General features: G+C 44.2%; 1 protein-coding gene across 2 annotated transcripts in view; it reads left to right on the forward strand.

The window, feature by feature from the left end:
- The window catches only part of PTCHD1 (patched domain containing 1), an 89,473-nt gene extending 64,202 nt beyond the window's left edge, over positions 1-25,271 (forward strand). For both annotated transcript variants that reach the window (XM_054974714.1, XM_054974715.1), the window contains one exon: positions 23,620-25,271. In XM_054974714.1, the coding sequence (XP_054830689.1) occupies positions 23,620-25,271 (1,652 nt within the window). The remainder of the gene's footprint in view (positions 1-23,619) is intronic.
- Positions 25,272-26,115: the final 844 nt, after the last annotated feature.

Here is a 26,115-nt window from a genome sequence, read left to right on the forward strand (position 1 = left end):
TTTAGTCAATAAGTCCCTCTGCCTGTAAAGTGGAATGTCAGCATGAAAATATTACTGGGTCCTGTATTCACAAAGTAGGTGAGAGTCAGAATAAGTCTTGAAGAGTTAGCTATGTTAGTCTGTAGTAGCAAAATAGTAAAGCATCCAGTAGCACCTTTAAGACTAACCAACTTTACTGTAGCATAATCTTTTGAGAACCACAGTTCTCTTTGTCAGATGCATGGAGGTTATGAAGAAACTGGCCAGATATATATAGGTGGTGAGAGGAGAGGGGAGTAGATGCAATCAGTTGCAAAAGTCATGAAAGAGGTGGAGGCTGGATGTGACCCAGAATAAATCTTTTCTTTGCTGGCAGATTCCCCCAAACAGGGACAGTGCACATGTGCAATTGTCCCATACCACTAGGAATATCCAAGCAGCAAGCAGCAGCCAGGGCCGGATCGACGAGGGGGGGCAGGGGGGTAGTCTGCCCCCTGTCGCAGCTGCCAGCCACCGGGAGCACAGTGGCGGCAGCACGGGCAACTGAGCGGTGTGGGGGGGAGGCCTCCCGTGCCATTCATCTGCCCCGCAGGACAGGGAGTGCACAGCAAGCCAACCGCCCCCTCAGCGGGGCAGGCGAATGGCATGGATGCCTTCCAGCTGCCCGCGCTGCTGCCGCCAGCTCCGCAGTGCACCAGGGCAGCCGGCTTGCCACTCTGGTGGCACGCTTTGCCCCTGCATGATGATATCACAGAAGTGACGGCATCACGCAGCGCTGGGAGTGCACGCGCATGCTATGCAAGCATGGGGGGGGCTGGACTTCGGTTTCCCTGGGCACCGGCAACCCTAGATCCAGACCTGGCAGCAGCACACAAGTTTTCTTGGTGGAATTTTGTAGGCTCAGAAGGAACAAGAACAGCTAGTGTCTGACATAAGACGACATAAGAAGCTGCCCTATCCTTGTCTCCTACATGTAGTCATTTCAAAGGAGAAATGGGCTCAGCCCACTCTCTCTCTGTGTTGGGGGGAGCATGGTGGGAACTGGATTCTCTGAGACCAAAAACCTTTGCATTGTATCTGAACCCAATTTCTTTCCTCAGTAGTCATTTTAGGCAGGGGCGCAGACTTTCCAATTTCCTGGGGGGGGGGCTGGGCCAGAGGCACTGCTATATCTGGTCCTTAAAAGAACTGGGGTCCAATGACATCATAGGGAGAAGCCAATGACATTTATTTTATTTATTCAATTTATATACCGCCCATCCCCAGGGGCTCTGGGCGGTGAACAGTTAAAATCGATAAAAACAAAAACTAAAATCAATATACAAATAATAAAACAAATTAACAAGGTGCAGTGGTGGGGAGAACCTTCCCCACCCCAAAGGTGGGAGGCCGACATGGCACCGCCCCCTTCAATCACCAAACGCCTGGCGGAACAGTTCTGTCTTACAGGCCCGGCGGAACGATAATATGTCCCGCTGGGCCCGGGTTTCCATTGACAGAGCGTTCCACCAGGCTGGGGCCAGGACTGAAAAGGCCCTGGCCCTGGTTGAAGCGAGGCGGGCTTCCTTAGGGCCGGGGACCACAAGTAAATATTTATTCACTGATTGGAGAGATCTCCGGGGAACGTACAGGGAGAGGTGGTCCCGAAGATATGCCGGTCCCAACCCGCTCAGGGCTTTAAAGGTAAGGACCAACACTTTGAACCTGATTCGGAATTCAACCGGAAGCCAGTGCAGCTGGCGCAGGACAAATCATAGTCAACCGTGTCAAACGCTGCTGTGAGATCAAGTAACACAAGCAGTGCTGACCCGCCTCGATCCAGATGCCTGCGAAGGTCGTCTGTGAGGGCAACCAAGGCTGTCTCCGTCCCATGGCCAGGACGGAAGCCAGACTGGAATGGGTTCAGGACTAGAGCATCATTCAGGAATTCCTGCAGTTGTACCGCCACCGCCCGCTCAATCACCTTGCCCAGGAACGGGAGGTTCGACACTGGGCAGTAGCTGGACGGGTTGGTGGGGTCCAAAGATGTTTTTTTCAGGAGGGGCCGCACTACCGCCTCCTTTAACACTCCTGGAAAAACCACAGAGCTCAGGGAGATGTTAACAATGGCCTCCAAATGGTCCCGTAGCCCCTCTGAGCTGGCCTTCACCAGCCAGGATGGGCAGGGGTCCAGAGGACAGGTGGTTGGCCTCATCCCCTGCAGGATCCTGTCAACATCGTCCTGAGAGAGCAGCCTGAAATAGTCTAATACGGACCCAGAAGACGGCCAAGGGGTCTCCAGTTCCCTTACTGTATCAACAGTGGGTGGCAGGCCACGGCGAAGGGAAAAGATTTTACCCACAAAATAGCTCGCAAAAGCCTCACAGCCAATAGTTGAATTAAGAATTTGGTGGTCTCCCTGAGAGAGGGAGACCAAGGACCGAACTGTTCGAAATAATTGAGCCGGGCATGAGCTAGCGGATGCAATGGAAGCAGCAAATAAATCTCTCTTTGCTGCTTTCACTGCCACCTCATAGGCTTTCATAAACGTCCTATAAGATGTTCTTGCCTCTTCGTCGTGCCCCCACCTCCACACTCGCTCTAGTCGTCTCAGAGACCGCTTCATCTGGCGAAGCTCCTCGGTAAACCAAGGAGCTACCCGTTTGCGGGCTCGGAGAGGACGGCAGGGGGCAATAGCGTCGATGGCTTCGGAAAGACGGTCATGCCAATCATCCACCAGCTCATCTAACGTACTGCCAGGGGGCATCGGATCCCACAGAGCCACCTGGAAACCAATTGGATCCATAAGCCTCCGCGGGCGAGCGTAAATCCGCTCACCGCCCACCCAGGAAAGGAGCGGCATGCTCAGACGAGCCTTCAGAACAAAGTGATCTGACCATGGCACTGCATCATAGGCATCCAGGACCACCATCATCCCTATCACAGACTAAGTTATCAAACATACACAAAACCCCAATACCCTACCAAATTAACAACATAGACTACAATAACTAACACATAGTATAAAAACAATAAACAGTAACAAGGCGAGCAGTCCCCTAGCAGCAGTCTTATAGGCTGGAGCAACAAGGGGCGGGGCCGGGCAGATGGAAAGCCCAGCCCTTGATGGAAGCAGCTCCCTTGGCGGCGGCAGCAGCAGCAGCAGTGCAGGCTACAACAACCTTTGTAGGCTGGAGCAGCAAGGGGCGGGGCCAGGCAGATGGAAAGCCCAGCCCTTGATGGAAGCAGCTCCCTTGGCGGCGGCAGCAGCAGCAGCAGTGCAGGCTACAACAACCTTTGTAGGCTGGAGCAGCAAGGGGCGGGGCCAGGCAGATGGAAAGCCCAGCCCTTGATGGAAGCAGCTCCCTTGGCAGCAGCAGCAGCAGCAGTGCAGGCTACAACAACCTTTGTAGGTTGGAGCAACAAGGGGCGGGGCCGGGCAGATGGAAAGCCCAGCCCTTGATGGAAGCAGCTCCCTTGGTATCATAGGGAGGGGCTTCCATTGCCACTACCTATGGAGGCGGCACCATAGAGGATTTAGGGAGGGGCTCCCTACAAATTTAGGGGGACCCAGGCACCCACGAGGACCCTCTTAACAATCCCCCTGGGCTGGGCCAAAGCTAGGAAAAGGTGGGAGTTGGCCAGTGGTTATAGTGCTATCTCAGCAATCTCCCACTGTGTCCTGTTTATGAACTTCACTTTTAGGATAGTCACTTTAAGATCTACAAATATACATGTCATGTGTATAGGACAAACTAATGGTTACAAATTTGACACTAAGAAAGTCAACACAGAAAAGCCTGTAGGGGTAAAAATTTTAAGTTTTCCTGGATGTTCATTTACAGGAGTCTTGATTCTGCCTTATTCATAAGGGTGACTTAGTACTGAAATTTACTAAATTGTAGCATTGCAGATGCCTTCACTTGGGAAAAGTGTGGTTGAAGTTCGAATCAGGGCAGAATACAAAACAGTTGCTGTGCACTCAATTTCTGAGCAATATACAGAGTTCAGAGTAGTAGCAATCTCCTTCTCATTTCAAACTCATCCGCTAAGTGAGTACAAGCACATTTTGAGGCAATTCAGAACAGTGCTAGTCACGACCCCAAAGAAAACTCACAGTTACACTACCTAGGATTGTATATACCTTGCTTTCTTAGCACACTGCTCAAAAACTCCACCTTAAAAACACAGACATTCAGAACACATTATTAACAAAAATCACATAATTAAGTGCACATTCCTTGCCAATGTTCTCTCCAGGCTGCACACAGGGCAAAAGGAAATTTTTAAAGGCCTCTGATCTGCATCCCCCCTCCCCCAAATCTTGTTCATGCAGATGGGCTTTTTCACTGTTTCAGAGAGACAGCACTCAGGCTGCCATTTTAGGAATTGTCCTTTTTGGCAATATATACCACCTCTCTATTTAAAAATGGAATGGAAATTGAAATTGAAGCTTAGGAGTGGCTGAAGCACCCCCACACACTACCATGATAAAACTAACTGTTCTCCCACACCCAGCCCCCCCCCACAAAAAAAAGCAAGCAAGCAAACAAAGCTATTTCAGCAAGGAAACAAGGTCTACCCCTTCCCAGTGTTCCATTTCCAAAATAAAATGTAATGATAAAGTAACAAAAGTAAAATAAAATAGACTCATTTTCCCTATTAAAAGGAACAGAAACTATTCTTTAACAGAGTTGCATTGATTGCAGAGAAAACATGATGATGGGTGGTTGGAGCATGCTGGCTGGTGTCAGTGTAAAAGAGAAAGAGAAAATAACTAATTTATACTTGCCTTAGTTTTAGAAAAGAAGTAAGAGTTCTTTGTTATAGGATTTCTGTACTTTGATAGGAAAGTGGAGAGAAAATTCCTATCTACCAGTCTATTCCTAAGGAGGAAGTTCTGAGATTAACAATCTAGACATCAAAGGATAGTTCAGGGAAGTAAAGGAGTAAACAAATGCCCTGACCTGTCTATCTTTCTAACTCTCTGGTTTCTCCTCTTCTGAAACTTGAAGAAAGAGACAGCGTTAGAAGTGAAGTCTTGTTGTTGTTGTTATGTGCCATCAAATTGCCTCCGACCTATGGTGACCATATGAATGAAAGACCTCCAAAACTTCCTATCATTAACAGACTTGCTCAGATCCTGCAAACTGGAGGGTGTGGCTTCTTTGATTGAATCAAGCCATCTCGTTTTAGGTCTTCCTCTTGTCCTACTGCCTTCTACTTTTCCTAGCATTATTGACTTTTCCAAAGAGTCTTATCTTCTCATGATGTGACCAAAGTACAATAGCCTCATGTAATGATTTCAAGTAAATGTGTGCATGTATCTTTAAATGCTTGGTGAGATAGGTGAAGAGTGGGGGGTGAAAGAGAGGGATGAGTGAGTGATATGATTGGTTGATGACTGAGAGTGTGGGCAGAGTGAATGCAGTTTGAGACTGAGAGTGAAGAAAGAACATTCAGTCAGAAGAAAGCAGGCTAGCTGTGTGCTGCCTGAGTATATTGAAATATTTATGAGAGAAATATAACCTGTGTGGAACCTGAACTGAGCATGTTTGTGAAAGAACACTCAGTCAGGGAAAGAGAGGCCAGCTGTGTGCTGCCTGGGCAGGTTTAATATTTCTGTGAATGAGAGTCAGAGAAAGAGAGGCTGACTGTGTGCTGCCTGAGTTTAAGCATTTCTGTGAGAGAAATATTGAGTTAGAGAAAGAGGCTAACTGTGTGTGAAGCCTTAGAAGAGATCTGTGTGAATGAGTTTATAGGAAGTAACTTTAAGAACCGAGAACTATGTTTATGAAACCGAAACGCTTCTTGACTAAATAAAAGTTTGTTTTGTTTTGTTATATCCCAGAGTAGCTGTCATTGCTATATCCCATTCCTATCCTCAGGGCCACATAGAACCACGAAGGAGCCTAACGCTTAGGAACGTTACCAAAGGGAAAATTTAAATAAAATATCTTGGAATAATATATTCCTGGTGGCAGCAAACTACCCAGAGGGTGTAAGGGAAAGATTAAAGGCAAAATCCACCCCAAAGAAAGTAAAGGTCATAACACCTCAGTTTTATCATTTTAGCTTCTAGGGAGAATTCAGGCTTGATTTGATCTAGTATCCACCTTTTTGTCTTTCTGGCTGTCCATGGTATCTGCAAAACTCTCCTCCAGCACCACATTTCAAATTAATCAATTTTCTTCCTGTCAGTTTTCTTCACTCTCTGATTTCAACATCCATATATAGTAATGGGGAATATCACAGTTTGGATTATCTTGATGTTGGCTCCCAGCGATACATCTTTATTGTTAGGGATCTTCTCTAGCTCCTTCGCAGCTGCTCTTCCAAGTCTCAATCTTCTGATTTCTTCATTGTAGTCTCCCTTTTGGTTGATGATTGAGCCAAGGAATAGAAAAACTTGGACAATTTCAATTCCCACATTCTCAACTTTAAAATTGTGTAATTCCTCAGTAGTCATTACTTTTGTCTTCTTGATATTCAGTTGTAATCCTGCTTTAACACTTTCTCCTTTAACCTTCATCAGTAGTCGTTTCAAGTCTTCACTATTTTCTGCCAGTAACGTGGTGTCTTCTGCATATCTCAAACTGTTAATGTTCCTTCCACCAGCTTTCACTCCACCTTCTTCTAGATCCAATCCAGCTTTCTTTATGATATGCTCTGCATAGAGGTTGAACAGGTAGGGAGATAATATGAATCCTTGTCTGACACCTTTGCCAACTGGAAACCGTTCTGTTTTCCTTTGTTTTGTCCTTCCAGTAGCCTCTTGTCAAGTACAGGTTGCACATCAAAACAATCACATGTTGTGGCACCCCCATTTCTTTTAACAGCCTCCATAGCTTTTCATGATCCACACAGACAAAAGCTTTGCTGTAATCTATAAAACACAAGCTGATGTTTTTCTGAAATTCCCTGATATGTTCCATTAGCCATCGTAAATTTGCAATGTGATCTCTGGCGCCTCTTCCTTTTCTGAATCCAGCTTGAAATCTGGCATTTCTTGTTCCATATATGGTAAGAGTCTTTGGTTTAGAATTTTGAGCATCACTTTGTTTGCATGGGAAATTAACACGATAGTTCAATAGTTGCTATACTCTTTGGCATCCCCTTTTTGGGGAATTATAATGTAGACTGAGCGTTTCCAGTCTGTGGGCCGTTGTTTTTTTTTTATCAATGTAAATTGGATCCAAGCAATTACGTTGCAATTATGTCCAACAGAGGCCTTGCAATCTGACTGTTGCAACATTGAAAGTGGGTGGAGCCAGCCAGGGTTAAGGCCTAAGCTACTTAGTGTTGGCCATAGCCCCAGGCATTTTAACGCAGTGTATAAATTCTTTTTTATATAAAATTTATTTTTATAAATATAAGCAGAACAGAGAAAATAAATAAAAATGATAGCACAATTATAATTTCATCAAAAGAAAAAGAAATTAAAGAGTAAACATATAATAAACAATATAAACAACTCAGGGTGTTTTTTATATCCAGTATATATCCATCCTTGAATGTGTTTGGCATCTGTCAGAAAAGAAAGTATAAGTCTCCAGTATTCAGATTTTAGATCCTCCAAGCATCTTCCAATTGTAACATTTCCATATAATTAAACACATTTTGGGGAAGTTTGCCTTCTTTGGTTTTTTTCACCTATCATTTTTTTAGTTCTATTACCCCATTCATATCTCCAAAGATCATTACATGCTTGAAAATTGAAAAAGGATTGGAAAACAATGGAAAACTCCTTTTTAAAATCATAAATTCTTAATAAACACAGAAATACATAAGAGCAAAAAACAGGAACAAAGCCCCAAAGAATCATGGAAATTGTTATATAAATAGGAGGGGTGGACAGTCCTGCACTTCATCTGCCATTATAACTGAGTCCTTCATATGAGTTTGTCATTGCTTGCCCCCCTGACCAAATTCAAGGGGGCTTGAGCCCCTCAGACCCCATGTAGTTTACCGGTTGCCCGGGGGGGGCTCAGCCCCCCCCCCCGGCCAAATACGGGGGGGCTAGAGCCCCTCAGCCCCCCCCCCCATAGATTACACCTATGATTTTAGAGGAAATGATATGGCAGAGCCTCTGTCTCTCAAAACCCTGAAGTGACCACTTTGGGAAGGATAGACTCAGAAGTATCTCTTTTCCAGTGTGCTATTCTTTCATCTCCAAAGTGACCATGAGAAAAGGAAAGATAGGGCTCAAATGGTATGCTTCTTTAAACTCTACCTTTCTCTCCTCCCATCCTCTCTTCATGTATTCAGTCAAAGACCATCTTGGGGGAAACTTCGCTCAAACACAACATATAAAAAGTTGATTGGCTTTGTCTGCTTTTCCCTATTCTGTGGTCACTTTACAGCAAGACAGGACTCAAGCTCCCTTTCAATATGAATCGAGTGCAGGTGAGAAGGAAGACTGTGGGAGATTTCTCTAACTGACCATACAGGAAATGTCTTCTAAGGCTTATTTCTATTATTCCAGGGGTTGATTAATTATAGGAGGAAGTATAGTAATTTACCCTGCATTTCTCCTTCCTCCATCTGTGTAATACTTAAGTGAAAGATGTGACCCTCTCCCCCAAAGCTTCTACAATCTTACATTTTCTTATTGAAAGTGTAAGAGCCAAGTAAGAGCCAATAATATTGTTACTGTCTACATCTGTTGACTAATAACAGTACTGGGCCTTGAGTAAGTTTTAATGAGATATAAATTTTGCTTTATTGCAAAGGACAAGACCTTGCCAAATGCATAAAAAATATTTAAAATGTTTTAATGGGAGTCCTATTACTGGGCTAAATCTTTGCACAAATTATAATAACTACAAATTTTGGCACAAGAAACGGATAATATGCTGTGATTCCATTTTACTATGTTGAGTTAGAAGCTAGGGTTGCATAGATATGAAATCTCAGACTGGCCTCTCTGCAGCGCTTATGGAATCTATAAAAGGATTGAGTCCCTTAGTCCCTCTTTTGGCAAGCAATCCACTTTAAAAAAGATTAATAGTAAAGGTCAATCTGCCTTTACAAAGAACACAGTGAAAGTGAACTTAATAGTTTTCCCTACCGAGAATAGAACATAACTATTTAAAACATAATTAACAATGGGGTGTCAGTCACTGATTTTACTTTTTGCCTGATTTTATGTCTGGGGAGTTTCAGTGCTCCCAATTAGCTTTAATAGGGGCACCATGCTAGTTATCAAAGTGACAGCCTTGACCTGCCAGCTGAAAGCAACTATAAAACAGTTTAGAAATGAAGATAAATAGCAAAAGCCTCACCAGAAATAGGACACAAATATTGTTAAATGTCTATTCATGTCTTAGATGACAAAATTACAAATGAAGACATGTCACACCCAGAATGGACAAGAACAAAGGCTTAGTCAGTATAAATAGCAGGTGATTATAAGTGAACACATAAGAAAATAACCTTTTGTGTTGCCCCATTCGGAACCGAGCCTTTTAAAGGGAGAAGTCGGTAATGTTATCAGGGTTTCCATTTAGCTAAAGAATGCCTTTGTCTCTGCTATTTCTTAAGGCCAAACTTTGGCACTGCCGCATTGGTCCTGCACAGAGCCTTGAGGAGCATTCCTGTAGGTCTACTCAGAAGTAAGTCACAATTTTTTTAGTTAATAAGGCTTACTCCCTGGAAACCATCCTTAGAATTGCAGCCTTGAATACCTTACATCATTTTAGAAAGACCCAGCTACTTACCTGTAGAGAGATCTTTCAAAAGGCAAGATCTTTAGAATGTACCACTCTAAAAAAAGTCAGTTACCCATCAAGCAATTTAATTTTGAAACAGTGTGAGATTTTAGATAATATTATGGGTGATTTCAATTAAAACTGTGTTTTCAGCATCTTACTGAGGTTCATCACTCTTTCTTTTTCTGTATTTGATTCTGTTTTTTGTTTATCCCAGAAATAGGGTCCTTGAACAAAAAATATATACACCATCTTTTAACCAAAAAATCTATTGTAAATTTTTAAATACAACAGATATTAAGCCTGCATATCAAGATGAAAGAACAGTGAATATTTCAATTTTAGTAATAAATGAAGCAAGCTAATGACCATGCTAATTTCACAGCTTTTAAAACAGCACTTAGTTCTGCTGATTCAGGTGTAAGTATACCATTTACTGAAGATTTCAAAGCTACTGTACTGAATTGAATCCTATCTTAGGATAAACCATTGCTTCACCTACTTGCTTCACCTATTTTACTTCAGGAGGTTCTTGATGGCATTATAAACTCTAATAATGCCATGGTACTAGATTGCTTCACATTTAGAGTTTTATAACAAATTTCAGAACATATTAGCACCATATTGATTTTTTTTCTGATTGTAGTTTAAAAAGAAAAGAGATGGAGCATTTCGAAATCATGGTTGGAAGCAAAAAACATATTGCTAAACCTGGAAGGAAAACTCCACTGGTAGAATCTTATAAACCAGATTACTTAATATAATCTAACATCATCATTGTTGTTGTTGTTGTTGTTGTTGTTGTTGTCATTGTACGAAGTTACAGTCCACCAGATGTCTGAGCTGGTATTTCTTAGTCCTTCACTGACTCAGATTTGATCCAAGATTCTAGGAATCAGTGAGGTATTGCATGGTATGAAGTGTGGCTGTTTGCAGCTGTCCGATTGTTATTCAGTCTGTCGATTTCACCTAGATATTTAGTAGCCCTTTTGGAATCACACATAGCACTCTTTTCAGAACTGGAATAACTATTGTATGTTTCTCCCAGAGACACTGAATTTCAGATCTTAGATCTTTATATTGTTATCTTTTCGATTTCTTTTTCTTCAATTTGACTGTCAATTGAGATTGCCACACAGTTTAACCTTCTTACTTTCAACCACAGTAATATCTGGAATATTATGTTCCAACTTTTTATCTGTTTGGATTTTGAAATCCCACAAGATTTTCATTTTCAACAACTTACTTGGGCTTATGATTCCACCAATATTTTGCAGATGGCAGTTCATATTGTTTAAATAAATCCCATGGAAGAATTGCAGCTACTTTATTATGGCAGTTTTTATAGTCAGTTTGTGCAATCCTACTGTACCCACTAATGAGAAGGTCAAGAGTTTCAACTGTTTTATTATTACTACTACTACAAAATATTAACATCTATAAGAATCAGGCAAAACTCTTCAAGGTTAAACTACATTTTAAAAAAAAATTAAATTTTTATTTAAGCAAAAGAAAAAAAGAAACAAGAAAAAAAAAGAAAAACAATATTGGCAAACAAAAACAATGCTGGTAAATCTATACATCAGTGTCTATAAAATGTCTCCATATATCTAAAAATAAGTCCATAAACAATTGCTGCAACTAGCAACACAGCCCGTTGTAAAAATAAATACAGTGGGCTCCCCCATGCTGCACCTCCCCGTTGGCTCTGCAGGCAAGCCTCTGAGGGGCTGCAAATCCAATGGGGAAGCACAGTGCAGCCCTGCAGCCGCTGTGGAGGTGGTGAGAAGGCCACACGGGGGGCTCCCCACCAGCTCCTCAGCCTCTCAGAGGCCTGCTGCCAACAACTCTCCTTTAACCTGGCGTAGGCACACCACAGGGTCCTCAGTGTACCTGTGCCAGGATAAGAGGTGAGTCGTCGACAATATGGCTCACATTGTATGTTTAAGGATACATTCAAATGTTGATAAGTTCATAAGGTCCTCAGTTCAATGAGTTAAGGGAAGTGGGCTTTTCTCTTTCCAATGCTGTAGTGTAAGTTTCAGTTAAACCACAGTTTAAGAAGAACCTTAAATATTATTAATTGCTGTGAGATAAACTTACTGAAAAAGCATTTGCTAATATTGAGTTACATTTTTAATATTTTCCCAATTATCCATTATGATTAGATATTACTTATGTTCTGCAGTAAAGCAATTGGAGCTGAACTGGTTTATAAGTCCCTAACAAGAGTTTTGATCACCAATTTTTTATCACTGATTGCTTTTGGATGGTTTTAAACAACAACCAAGTGTCAAATACAGACATCTGCTTTGCCCTTCATTGTTCAATAGAGATGGGCACGAACCAGCATTCGCCCACGGACCGCCGGTTCGGGGTTCGTGGACTTTCACAGACCACAGACCACGAACTTTTAACGGACCGGGCCCAGTTCAAGAACCGGTTCGATTCAGAAAAGCCTTGGTTTTCCCACAGATTTTTACTTGAGTTGACTTTCCCCACCAAAGGTTCTCATGTAACACTCCTTGATTATCACTTTTCCAAAGAGACAGACAACAACTTCCCCTCCCCTATTCTGACTGACCCTTACCCACCCTTGGGGGAAGGAGGGAGACTTGTGCTCCTGTCCAGGAGAGGTGGCTGCCCACAAAACCCACCTACATGGGGCTGCATCAACAATAGATGCCCTCCCTGGGGGTGGGGAGACCAACTCTCCATGATGGGAAATGAATGGATGTACTTGAGTGAAAGCCAACTCCGCAACAGGAGATAATGCAGCAATTCAAAGGCCCCTTGCTGGAATGGAAGGCACAGGAGGGAGGGAAAGGATGTCTTCCACACCTTGAGGGAAGGAAACTCATGCTACCCTGTTCAGAAGGAGCCTCTTTGGGCAGTGGACAATGAGTCCCATTTCAGTGACGTGGTGTGTCAGCTTGCTTGCTATCAAGCAAGCTGACCTGGGCCACTGTCCTCCTTGTCACCGGACTTTGGGGATTGACCCTCAGAGGGGCCCTTGCGCTCGTCGGAGCAGGACAGTCGGTCGCCAACGAAACCCACTTCACCGAACGTGGTGGCGTTGGCAAAGGAAGGATATGCTGGTTGGGGTTCGAGTGGCTGGCGAGAGGGTGGCCACCATGTGGGAGAGATGGGTTTCAATGGTGGCCACCTCCTCCCTGCGAGGGCCCCCTTCACTGGCCCCAAGTTGGGCTTTGAGTGGCTGGTGAGAGGGGAGCAGGGACGTATTTCCCGCCAGGAAGGAAGTTGCCTGCTGGTGGCGGCTGCTGGGCCTGGCAGGCCCAGGGAGGCGGCACCGAGCCACCTCCACTGAGGGGGTAGGGGGTCTGGCCAGCGCACCCTCCATGTGCCAAAGGAGAGTGGGGCAGAATCCCCGCAAAGGAAATGAGGTGGGTGAGGACGGCGGCCGCCGGGCCCAGCAGGCCCAGGGAGGTGGCGCCGAGCCGCCTCCCCTGAGGGTGCGGGGGTTCTGGCCCCATGGGAGTGTGCCGGTACTGTCACTGGGGGAGAGTTGACATTTGCCCGGTGGGCGGCCTGATTTCCCCCCACTATCAGGGGACCGCACCTGAACTGCCAACTGCCGACTTAGCATGCTTACGGCGGCAGCTGACCTCACCCACCTTCCTGCCTCGCCAGAAAGGGGCAGGGCATGTCACCCTTGGGAGGATACAGGGAGGGACTGGATGTGTCGTCGGGAGGAGGGGAGGACCATGAAGTACCAGAAATGGCCAGTATCCTGAAGCCAGGGTCCCACCCCCGAGGAACATTTCTGCGACAGCTGCCAACCTCACCCACCTTCCTGCCTCAGCAGAAATGATGAGATGGACAACAGTCGTGCCTTAGCCTGTTCTGTCATACAAATTATACTGGAAGTCGTTGAGTTTATAAAGAATAAGAGGAGGTACTTAGAAGGTGCCAGGGACAGGCCTTGTCATGGAGAGGAGGATAATATATGTTTGTAAAGCTCAGTCATCATGTGCCTTACACTGGTTTGTATGTTAATACACAAATCAATCATATCAAGAAAAAGACAAAGTACTTAGAAGGTGCCACGGAAAGGCCTTGTTGTCGGGAAGAGGATAATATATGTTTGTATAAGCTCAGTCAGTCATCATGTGCCTTACACTGGTTAACACACAAATCATATCAAGAAAAAGACAAAGTACTTAGAAGGTGCCACGGAAAGGCCTTGTCGTCGGGAAGAGGATAATATATGTTTGTAAACCTCAGTCCTCATGTGCCTTACACTGGTTTGTTAACACACAGATCATATCAAGAACAAGACAAAGTACTTAGAAGGTGCCAGGGACAGGGCTTGTGTGTCTGCTTGCTTAGGCTAGGGGCAGAGCTCTGACCTGGGCCACTGTCCTCCTTCTCACCGGACTTTGGGGATTGACCTTCAGAGGGGCCCTTGCGCTCGCAAGAGCAGGACGGTCGGTCACCGACGAAACCCACTTCACCGAACATGATGCAGTCAACCAAGAAAGCTCATCATGTGCCTTAGACTGTTAGTGGGGTGTTGTCGGGAGGAGGTGGAGGACCATGAAGTCCCATAGATGCTTAGTATCCTTAACCGACGGTCCCACAACATTTCAGCGGTGGCTGCCGACCTCACCCACCTTCCTGCTTCGCCAGAAAGGGGCAGGGTGTGTCACCCTTGGGAGGATACAGGGAGGGACTGGATGTGTCATCGGGAGGAGGGGGAGGACTATGAAGTACCACAAATGGCCAGTATCCTGAAGCCAGGGTCCCACCCCCAAGGAACATTTCTGCGGCGGCTGCCAACCTCACCCACCTTCCTGCCTCGCCAGAGACGGATGGAAAGGATGGGACGTGTCATCAGGAGGAGGATACAAGGGACAATACGTGTCGTCATGAGGAGGGGGAGGAGGGGGCAAGTCCCACAGCTACTGTACTGAGTGTCTTCCTTTCCTTAGCCGGGGGTCCCACCTTGGAACAGTGTGGCAGTGGCAGCAGATCCACCTTCCTGCCCTGCCAGAAAGGATTGTTGGGACACGACATGTCATCATGAGGGGGGGCAGGGGGAGGGGGAAGGTCCCCCAGCAACTGCGTGTCCTCAGCTGAGGCTCCCACCGAGAACCAGTCTATGATGTTCGCCGGCAGCACCCACCTTCCTGCCTGGCTGGAAAAGGATTTCTGGCACACGATGTGTCATCATGGGGGGGCGGGGGAAGCTCCCCTACAACCGGCGGGCCAAACTCCATCACGTGGTTAAGCCCTGTGGGGGTGGGGGTGGGGGAGGAGGCGAGATTTGTCCCACGGCAGCCTGATCCCCCAGCTACCGGGTGTCCTCACCTGAGGCTCCAGTTTCGGAGACAGTCCACGGCTGGCGGCATCACCCACCTTCCTGCCTCGCCAGAAAGGACCAGAGTTGCAGGACACATCCCCACCCAACTGAAAGAGGTCCCGTCCACATTGTCAACCAAATGTATCCTCACACAATGCAGCCGGCCGCTGTAAAACCAAAGAGAGCAGCACAATATCCGAAAGCAGCCAACCGCACCCACACACCTTCCTCCCTCACCGGAAAGGTCCACTCACAGTTGCAGCACGACACATTCCCCCCACCCAGCCAAAAGAGGTCCCATCCTGGATCTTCCACATGGTCAACCGACTATATCCTTCAGATGCAGGATCACACAACCTGGCAAAACCAAGAGAGAGCAGCACAGCGGCCGACATCCCTCGACTGCAACCACCCACCTTCCTGCCTTGCAGCCAGATTTGTCAGTTGCAGCATGACACCATCCCACCCAACTGAAAGAGGTCCCCTTGGTCCCATCGACAGGGGAGCCTCCACGTCGACAACCGACTCCACCCCTATATGGTACAATTGGCAGCTCGATTGCAACCGGGCTGTGTATGTGACCAAGGAGGGGGCAGTCACAGGAGAGCCCCTCATGAAGCGGGGAGGGGGCAGACCAGATCTGCCGTCCTGCCTGTGAGGAATGTGGGTGATGGGCAGGAGTCGGACAGGAGACATCACCCGGATGGATCAGCATGGTTCCAATCCTGAGAGGGGAGGGCGAAACATAACAGCAGCATTAGCAACAGAACTCAACCACCTTCCTGCCTTCACGGAGCGGACATGACAAGAGTCAGGGGGACAGCTGGTGCCCATGTGAAAGGGGGAAACAACGTGCTGTCCCACTATCACTTCGGCAACCTCTCCGGAGACATCTCGCTTGCCCCAAAGCAACAGCGGCAGACCTCAATGACCTTCTTTCCCTCGCGGACACCAGGTACCCCAGAAAAGGGGGGGTTTCCTTGCCGCAAAGCCATACACACCACAGCTCCTGAGCTGCCCCACTCATAGCCAAAACCACCACTTTCAGACGTCAACCACCTTCCTGCCTCACCAGAAAGGATGGGAGGGACAACAGTCGTGTTTTGTCAACATACAAATTATAATGGAAGTAGTTGAGTTTATAAAGAATAAGAGAAGGTACTTAGAAGGTGCCAGGGACAGGGTTTGTCGTCAGGAGGAGGATACCAGGGATAGAACTTGTCATCAGGAGGAGGATACCAAGGACAGGACGTGTCGTCAGGAGGAGGATGCCAGGGACAGGGCTTGTCATCATGAGGAGGATACCAGGGACAGGACGTGTCATCAGGAGGAGGATAACAGGGACAGGACGTGGCTGGAAATGCCCCCCCCCAAGTCACCCACTATTTATGGAGTGAAAAAGGCTTTGAAAGGAGTGAAGCGGAGAGAGCCCCCCCTCCCCAAACATGCTGCCAGTGGTCCTAGGGTGAATGTTTCACAGAGGCCAGCAGCAGTCTTCCCCCTGCACCTCAAAAGCCAGGCTGGAAATGTCCCCACAAGCCACCCACTAAAAAGGCTTTGAAAGGAGTGAAGCAGAGAGCCCCCCCGCAAAGCGAGCTGCCAGTCACCAGAGAGTAGGTGTTTCACAGAGGCCAGTAGCAGTCTTCCCCCTGCACCTCAAAAGCCAGGCTGGAAATGTCCCCCCAAGTCACCCACTAAAAAGGCTTTGAAAGGAGTGAAGCAGAGAGAGCCCCCCAAAATATGCTGCTGGTCATCAGAGAGTGGGTGTTTCACAGAGCCTAATAGCAGTCTTCCTCCCCTTGCATCTCAGCAGCAGCCAAAAAAGAACATGGGGGAATGAAGGCAAGAACTCAAGCAGACAACGCCCAAAGCTGCCTTGCACCCACTGTGGGTCTGTGAGTGGGGTGGCGTCAGAGCATAATAGAACCCACCGGCAACCCAGAAAAAAGGAAGAGATTTGGGGGGGGGGGATTAAGCCCAAGAAGAACCCAAGGACTCAAAACGCAGAAAGAAATCAGAGTAACCCGATAGTGCAGGAAAAGGATTTTTTAAGAAGTGCTCTAGAATAGAAAAGAGGAGAAAAAAATTAAACAGAAATGGAGAAAAGAGAAAGCTCTCTTGCACCAGAAGCCCCAAAGCCCGGCTAAGGCACAAGCACAGCCAAAAAAGAACGTGGGGGAATGAAGGCAAGAACTCAAGCAGACAATGCCCAAAGCTGCCTTGCACCCACGGTGGGTCTGTGAGTGGGATGGCATCAGAGCACAATAGAACCCACCAGCAACCCAGAAAAAAGGAAGAGATTTGGGGGGGGGGGGTAGGGGGGATTAAGCTCGAGAAGAACCCAAGGACTCAAAACGCAGAAAGAAATCAGAGTAACCCAATAGTGCGGTAAAAGGATTTTTTTAAAAGTGCTCTCAAGAAAACTAGAATAGAAAGGAGGAGAAAAAAATTAAACAGGAATGGAGAAAAGAGAAAGCTCTCTTGCACCAGAAGCCCCAAAGTCCTAAGGCACAAGCCGCGCTCTCACACACACACAAAACCTTCCCCACAGCAAGCAGTTGCTAAGCTTAGAAGCTAACTCGTGTCTCCGTGCCAGCAAAATGCAGCGGGGCTTCGCGCGCTTTGTCTTTTATGCAGAAAGGCTGGTGATCTCTGTTTGGCTGACAGAGCTGCCAATCAAGGTTTCCTGGGCTAAGATTGGTGTGTTCCAAACGGGGAAGGTGGCTCCACCGTTGCCTAGGAAATTGTTTGAGCAGTAATCCTGGCATGACGGGCCAACGGATACACGGACAGAAAGCTCCAATGTTCGGTGCTTTCGTGAGAAAAACACAAGCCCATGGGCCGCGTGTTCGCAGAGGACGAACTGGGTAAGTTCGTGACGAAATTAGGTCCGTTATGCAGACTGTGCCCACCTCTATTGTTTAATATAGAGGCTTTTTTTGCAATAACTAGCTATAGGGTTGCCAACTTGTGGCCCAGAGAAATCAGTTCCCATGGAGAAAATGGCTGCTTTGGAGGGTAGACTCTATGGCATTATACCCCACTGAGGTGCTTCCCATCCCCACCCACCCACCCCCTTCCAGCCTTCAAGATCTAAAGATTTAGACTGAACTATTAAAAAGCTAATACAACATTGTATGCAGAGGCCATTGATTTAAAAAGCCCAGCAGGATATGGTTGGTTTCTGGTAGCAACCTTTTAAACAATCCAATAGTTTAGCTCTCTGATGGATATAACATCAAATCTGAAACAATTGAGCTTAAATATTTAAGAAAAATTCATAAATCAGAAGTGTTTTTAAACTATGTACTGGGAAAGACTATTAATATCTACTAGTTTATCTAACAACTTTGATGATCTTTACAACAATAACCACACAACCAGGATTTTGGGTTCCCACATGAGCTCCTACCAGAACAAGGGCTTTCTATTTCTCTGTAATTTGGAGGGTACATAAATCCAGTTGCTATACAGAGCTGTGCCTAATGCTGGCACAGGACTTATGCGTGTGAATCACAGTGCAGTTGTACTCAATGCAGAATTCAAATATCAAGTAGTCGTAAACAGCACATCAACTCAGATATACTGGCTTTAACAAAATGTTATTAATACATGGCTGTGATAAATCTGTTTAGCTGTAACAACTCCGTGAAGTCAGTGAAGACAGAAATGGTTGGAGACAGTTACAGCTTGCCCTAAATATTGATTGTGCTTCATGAATGTTACTTTGAAAAGAAAAATTTAACCAGAATATAATTCATTTAGAAGGCTCAGCATAGCTAATGCAGCAATATTTAATGCAGCAGCCTCAAACCATTATTGTGAGTACTGAACTTCCAAGTTTCCCATTAATCTGATATGAAAGATCAACTTTAAAATATTAGTGCTTTACTTGGACTTTTAAAAATGATCACATTAAGTACTTTTCTTTATAGTACTAGAATATTCTGGATGCTAATGAGACCGACATACTAATTCGGTAAATACAGGATTGGTAGCTCAAAATCTATTACTTTGATGCTAAACTCAGGCTTTGTAGGAATTACAACAATCTAGTTTCATTCTCTTGTTTAGTTTTCCTGTTGTTCCAATTTGGGTTTATTCCACAAAAAAATGAATATGGGTGTGATCCAAACATGTGAAGTTGTTTTTTATGAGAGTCAAGTATAAAGTGTCTCCTGTGACTAATGGATTGTATCTTTAGGAATTTATATTTTAAAATGAACAGAGATGAGTTTTTAAGCAGGATTTCAAAATCACTTTATTCTAATTTTAGAAGCAAGGAAAGAGAATTCTTTTTAAAGAACTTGTTTGAGCCAAAATATTATACTTATCAAATATGTTTCACCAATATAAAGTAAGCCTGGTTTTTCTATATGCTTTATAGTGTCATTCACTGTTTCTGCTGGCAAACAGGTCAAAAACTGAACTTTGAAATTGACTGTACTTACACTGAGTAATCCACTTGAGTCTCAGTGAGAAAGGCAGACTATAAAGAAATAATAAATAAATATGAAGAATGGAAAATGCAGTCTGTCCTGGTTTCATGGATTCCTTCTAAGGAGCTTGTGGCCATCTATATTTCAGGGAGGAATGCAAATGATGGCTGAAGAAAATAAAGAACAGCAAGTCTATTCCTAAACAGAGTTACATTCTTCTAAGCCCATTCACTTCATTGGATTCAAAAAGATATAATTATGTTTAGGGTTGCACTGTAAATCCCCAGATCTTTTAATATTGTCCAAACAGGGAATCATGTCCCTAGATGTCCATAAGCTGTTTAGAGATTTAAAAATGGACATGTATTATGAGAAAGAGATAGGAATGGAGGTATATTAAAAAGGAAATATATATAAAACCACCTTTATTGCACAGTTCTGCAGGAATTAATACTGTATTACTAAAGCTAGGATATGCATAAAACATATGAAACATAACATATGAAACATTTAGAAGCATCAAAACATAGAAACATAAAGCTGGAAGGGACCCCAAGGGTCATCTGGTCCAGCCCCATGTACAATGCAGGAAATTCATAGCTGTCTACTCCCCTTACCTCTCCCAGTGACCTCTGCTCAACATTCTGGTGTGAGTTCTTACATAACCAGAAGACTTTTTCTGTTTGAAGAAAGTCATCTTTGGTGCCAAAATATAAAAAGGAAAGAAAATAAGTATGTTAAATAAGGCCATTCAATCTACATGCAGAGAGTATGTTTACGTTCTTAAAAAAACCCCTGAATAACTTTTGGTTATAGTGGCTCTGTTCAGATATAAAGCATAGTTTATTTATAGCTTATGAAACCAGGAACTGGCTCTCCAGCGAGCATTTAAATCCTGGTCTGCCTAGACAATTGCTGGCTTTATCGCTTTTGCTCTGTCCCCCAGCTCTCCCACTGAAAATTGGCGGATATCCCAGCCTGCACTGCAGCAAGGTTGGTGCTAGAGAACAAACTAAGGTTAAGTCAGGTTAAGTGTTTGTACATCACACAAAACCATAGTTAATACTAACTGTGGTTAATAAACCAAATTCTAACCAGGGTTTTCAATCACGGTAGATAATCGCTGGCACATGTACCAAATAGCAGTATACCAGAACATTTTGTTCAACATGAAAGCTGCTTATTTGCCCAAGTCATGCCACTGAAGTACAGCTTGCTCCAAGTACATCTGGTAAAATATGTCCTCTTCCCCTGCTTTGTTTGTTTGATGATGCATCAACACGGGTCATTTCATAGAAAAAGAGCTTGAAGAACTCATTAGCACAACTCATTAGCACATGCCATGCCTCTTGCCATCACCGGAAGTGTGTCATTAGTATGACTGATTTGCATATGCCACACCCCTTGGCATCACCTATTCTGGCTGTTTTGGACCCAAACCTGGCCATTAAGGGCTGAAATTGGGCCCAAAATGGAAAAAGGGGCTGAAAATGGCTGAAAGGGGGCCCAAAATGGTCAGGATTGGGCTGCTGATGAGCAGGAGAGTGATCCACCATGTGTCAGAGGCAAATCCAGGCCATTTCGGCCCCAATCCAGGCTGAAACGGGCCCAAAATGGCCGAGAGTCCGGTGGGTGGGGCCACCTGACATGTGACCTCTTTGGGGAACTGCCGGAACTGCGTTCCTATGCGTTCTCCCTCAAAATGAGCCCTGCATCAACATCTTCACATCTTTACAGGTAGAGGTTGTGCTGTTTGGGCACTTGGTATAAAAAGGCTGCCTACCCTACATTTTAGATGTTTGAAGTAACTCAACCAACCAGAATTAGTAGAATGGCTTAAGTTCACAATAACCATAATTAGTAGAGTGGGTTGCGTGGATCACACTAACCATAGCTAAACTTTGATTTTGTATAATGTCCAAACTAAGCCAATAAGTTTGTTGGGAGGAAGGTATGAATATCCAAAATGTTATAAAGAGGGCGAATGATCTGTGACATTTTTATGTTTGCCAGATTGGTTAACTAGAGAGAGAGAGAGAGAGAGAGAGAGAGAGAGACTGTGGGGATAAGTTGGTAAGAGGCTACATAATATTCAGAGCCCCCTCGGAATTCCTCTAGCTGCTACCCATTTATTACAGCTACTGGTAAAATCACTTGCTGTCAGAAATGGCAAGATTCTTTAATTTCAGGGCTTTGCTCCTTCTTATGGTTTTCAGTGTTGGAAATGCTTCTGCTTGTTGATATCATTATTTAAATGATAATGGCAATGAGTCTACTTTCATGCCAGGTTTGGTTTACAAAATTTCTTCTGAATTTTGTATGTATGTAATTCAGATATGCTCAAAATAATTCATACATTCTACTTTCGCAAGGTATGGGAATGGCTTTTTAGCTGAAAATTGTAATGAGGGAAGTGATCTTGCATCAGAGGCATTCTTGAATGCTGTCATCAATATGACCCTTATTGCCATCAATATCTTCCATGTGAAACCTACTGAATTATTGACCACTGGCTTGTTCTTGGCAAAAATATTGTGTCATCTTAATTATTGCCAGGATTTCCTTGGTTCCATGTATACAAAGTTTTACACAGAATTTTGAATCGTATGCAGAGATGGAGGATACGGAGAATACACACCATCTTTGTGGTTTCTAAAGCAAGTTCCTGGCCCTCATGGTTGGTTGGTGAAATGAATCCCACAGAATCCCAGTGCAAAGATTTTTTAAAAAATTTATTTTACTTCATTTATATTCTGCCTTTCTCTTCAATGGGGACCCAAAGTGGCTTACATCATTCTCCTCTTTTCCATTTTTTCCTCACCACAAACCCTGTGGGGTAGGTTAGGCTGAGAGTGTGTGATAGGCCCAAAGTCACCCAGCAAATCTCCATTGCAAATCTCCAATCTGCACCACACTGGCGTTGATGATGATGATGATGATAAAACAGTGTGCTTATATACCTAGATAAATTAGTGCCACACTCAGAGTTGTGAATAAAGTCAGTATCATTATCCCCACAACACAACTGGGGAGCTGGCACTGAGAAAAGTGGTTTACCCAAGGCCACCTGCAGAGTTCAGGGCAGTCGTGGGAATCTAGTTAGCAGAGTACTGATTTGCAGACAGCCATTTAACCACTACGCTACAGCAGCAACTTAGGTTGACAAGCATCTGCAAGGACTTCCCAGCTCACTATAGCTTTAGAAAAATATTACTGCATGCACAGATTTTGCCCTGAAAACATTCATAAAAATTAAGCAAATGTGTATAGTATTGATTTGCACCATTTTTTTCTGAGTACAGTATTGGCATTTCCTTGATGCAGACTTTTCTGTTTCAATGCAAAATGGGGGAAAGGAAACAAATGATCTGCACCAATCTTCTTTTTCTAACCTCCATTCTATTTTATATAAAATACTCCTCATGCTTGAGTTTAGTATTTTATTTCAACATCAATAACATAGTTTGCATTCTCATAGAATCATAGAGTTGGAAGGGGCCATACAGACCATCTAGTCCAACCCCCTGCCCAGTGCAGGATCAGCCTAAAGCATTCTCTTAATTTAGGTAATTTTTAAATCCTTACAAACTGATAACATGGCATGAAATGTGCCTAATTTAGTTTTAATTTGGATAACAGGTTTTGTTAGCATAATTCTCTTTGGCAATGCATTTGGATTTCCTTGGCACTGAAATCTGCTAATCTTGATTGTTATAGCTCTGTTGTTTAAGAGAACCTTGATGTTGTTTTCCTCTACAGCAAGACAGTTGCTCCTGTTTAATGCGCCCAAAGGCATGTGCCTTTGGACATGGCTAGATCTTAGAGCAGACATTGCTAGTGGAAGTAGATCTCTCCTGCTGGGTCTCCTGAGAGTCCAAGGAAGCTGGGGGCTCATGAGAACAAGGAGATGCTGGGAAGAGGCAAAATCAGTCACTCACCTCTTACACCAGTGGGAGACTCTAGTGCTACTGGAAGCAGTGCTGGAGGAAAAGAGAGAAGGGGGCCATGTCACTTGATTCCCCTTGCTCATAGCAGTTCCTATTCCCAGCACCGGCTGTTCAGAGGCAAGCAGGCATTATTCGCATCACCTTTGTGCTTGTGGATCGTAGGATCCAGCCCGTTAACTTTTGCTAATCTTGCTCTCTAAAACTCTAACATCATTAAAAAGTGGCTTTGTTCTTTATTCCAGGTCATGGGTTATATGGAACTTTTGAAATGTTGTCCTCCTGGCGGAAAACTAGAGAAGACCAACATGTAAAAGAGAGGACGGCGGCTGTATTTGCAGATTCTATGCTCTCCTTCTCTCTCACCACTGCCATGTACCTGGTCACTTTTGGAATAGGTGCCAGCCCCTTCACTAACGTTGAAGCAGCCAGGATCTTCTGCTGCAATTCCTGTATTGCAATTTTCTTCAACTACCTCTATGTACTCTCCTTTTATGGTTCCAGCCTCGTGTTTACTGGCTACATAGAAAACAACTACCAGCATAGTATCTTCTGCAGAAAGGTACCAAAGCCAGAGGTATTGCAAGAAAAGCCTGCCTGGTATCGCTTTCTTCTGACAGCCAAATTCAGCGAGGACACAACAGAGTCAGAGGAGACAAACAGCTATGAAAGTCACCTTTTGGTGTGTTTCCTCAAGCGTTATTACTGTGACTGGATAACGAACACTTACGTCAAGCCTTTTGTAGTTCTCTTTTATCTTATTTATATTTCCTTTGCCTTAATGGGCTACTTGCAGGTCAATGAAGAGTCAGACCTTAGTAACATTGTAGCAACTGCGACACGAACCATGGAGTATACTGCTGCTCAGCAGAAATACTTCAGTAATTACAGCCCAGTCATTGGGTTTTATATCTATGAATCAATAGAATACTGGAACATGACCGTTCAAGATGACATGCTAGAGTACACCAAGGGGTTTGTGAGGATATCTTGGTTTGAGAGCTACTTAAATTACCTTAGAAAACTCAACATATCCACTGGATTACCCAGAAAGAATTTTACAGATACGTTAAGAAACTCCTTTCTGAAAACCCCTCAGTTTGCTCATTTTTCAGAGGATATCATTTTCTCCAAGAAGTACAATGAAGTTGAAGTTGTAGCCTCTCGAATGTTTTTGGTGGCTAAGACAATGGAAACCAAACGAGAAGAGCTTTACCGCCTCCTGGAAACCTTAAGGAAGCTCTCTCTCAAATCTAAGGTTAAATTCATTGTTTTCAACCCATCATTTGTATACATGGATCGTTACGCCTCGTATGTGGGAGCCCCCTTGCAGAACTCCTGCATCAGTGCTTTATTCCTGCTCTTCTTCTCTGCATTTCTCGTGGCAGACTCTCTCATCAATGTATGGCTCACGCTCACTGTTGCCTCAGTCGAATTTGGAGTTATAGGTTTTATGACCTTGTGGAAAGTAGAACTGGACTGTATTTCTGTGTTGTGCTTAATATATGGGATTAATTATACCGTTGACAACTGTGCACCTCTTTTGTCAACATTTGTGCTGGGCAAGGATTTCACAAGAACTAAATGGGTAAAGAATGCCCTGGAAGTGCACGGGGTAGCTATTTTACAGAGCTACCTCTGCTATATTGTTGGTCTGATTCCTCTTGCAGCTGTGCCTTCAAATCTGACCCGTACACTGTTCAGGTGCTTGTTTTTGATAGCATTAGTCACCTTCTTTCATTGCTTTGCCATTTTACCTGTGATACTGACTTTTGTGCCACCATCCAAGAAAAAGAGGAAAGAGAAGAAGACTCCTGAGAACCGGGAGGAAATTGAGTGTGTAGAAATGGTAGACATGGATAGCACCCGAGTGGTTGACCAAATTACAACCGTGTGACTAGATTTGTTTTGTTTTGCTTTTCTTTAAACCTAGATCTTACCAAGAGAGAAAAAAAAATCATATTGATTGTAAAATGGGGCTTAGATTTTGTTTTCAAGTTAAAACCAGAAACACCCGAAGCAGTGGGTGGCAGTAACAGAACATTTCTAAACACTGATTGGCTTTCTCTATAAAAATACAGAGAAGTTTACAGTCATTTAGTACAAAGAGAGTAAGGTTGGTTGGTACCTGAGATAAGAGAATGGAGGTGGGTTACTAAATTGTATGTTGCTGTGTTCACCCTGCAGAACCTGCTGCTTTTGTGGCAGAGTCCCAGCAGACTGAAAGGTCAACTGTCAAGACTGAAGGAGCACTAAGTGTACATTTTGGACATACCTTTAGAAAACTCTTAGTACAGCAATAACTCCAAGCAGTCAGCTATTATGGATCTTAGCCATCTCATTGAACTTCCATTTATATTGCTTTTTCTTTTTCTGAATGGAAATATATATGCAAGTTTGTAAAGCATACAAAATAGCCAAGCGAATTAGGTTACATAATGGTAAACACAGCAATCACTGTCACCATAGGGTTATGCTGCCGTCGCCTTCTTTTCTGAATCAATAGATGTTTTGAAATTAATCCCCAGTATATTTTAAATATAACATAATTTTGTAGCCTTTTTTTTAAAAGAGAGAGAATTGAATTATATGCATAAGGCACACAGCCACACAAGTCATTCTGGTACTCGGATACAAATCCATTTTCTGAATGTGTTTTCTCTCATTGAAGAGATGCTGTTTACCAATGCTAGACTTTGTAGCACTAACTTAAACTATGCTAGGGGATCTAACAGCAACTT

This window comes from Eublepharis macularius, chromosome 3 (assembly GCF_028583425.1).
Source record: "Eublepharis macularius isolate TG4126 chromosome 3, MPM_Emac_v1.0, whole genome shotgun sequence".
Taxonomy (NCBI): Eukaryota; Metazoa; Chordata; class Lepidosauria; order Squamata; family Eublepharidae; genus Eublepharis; species Eublepharis macularius.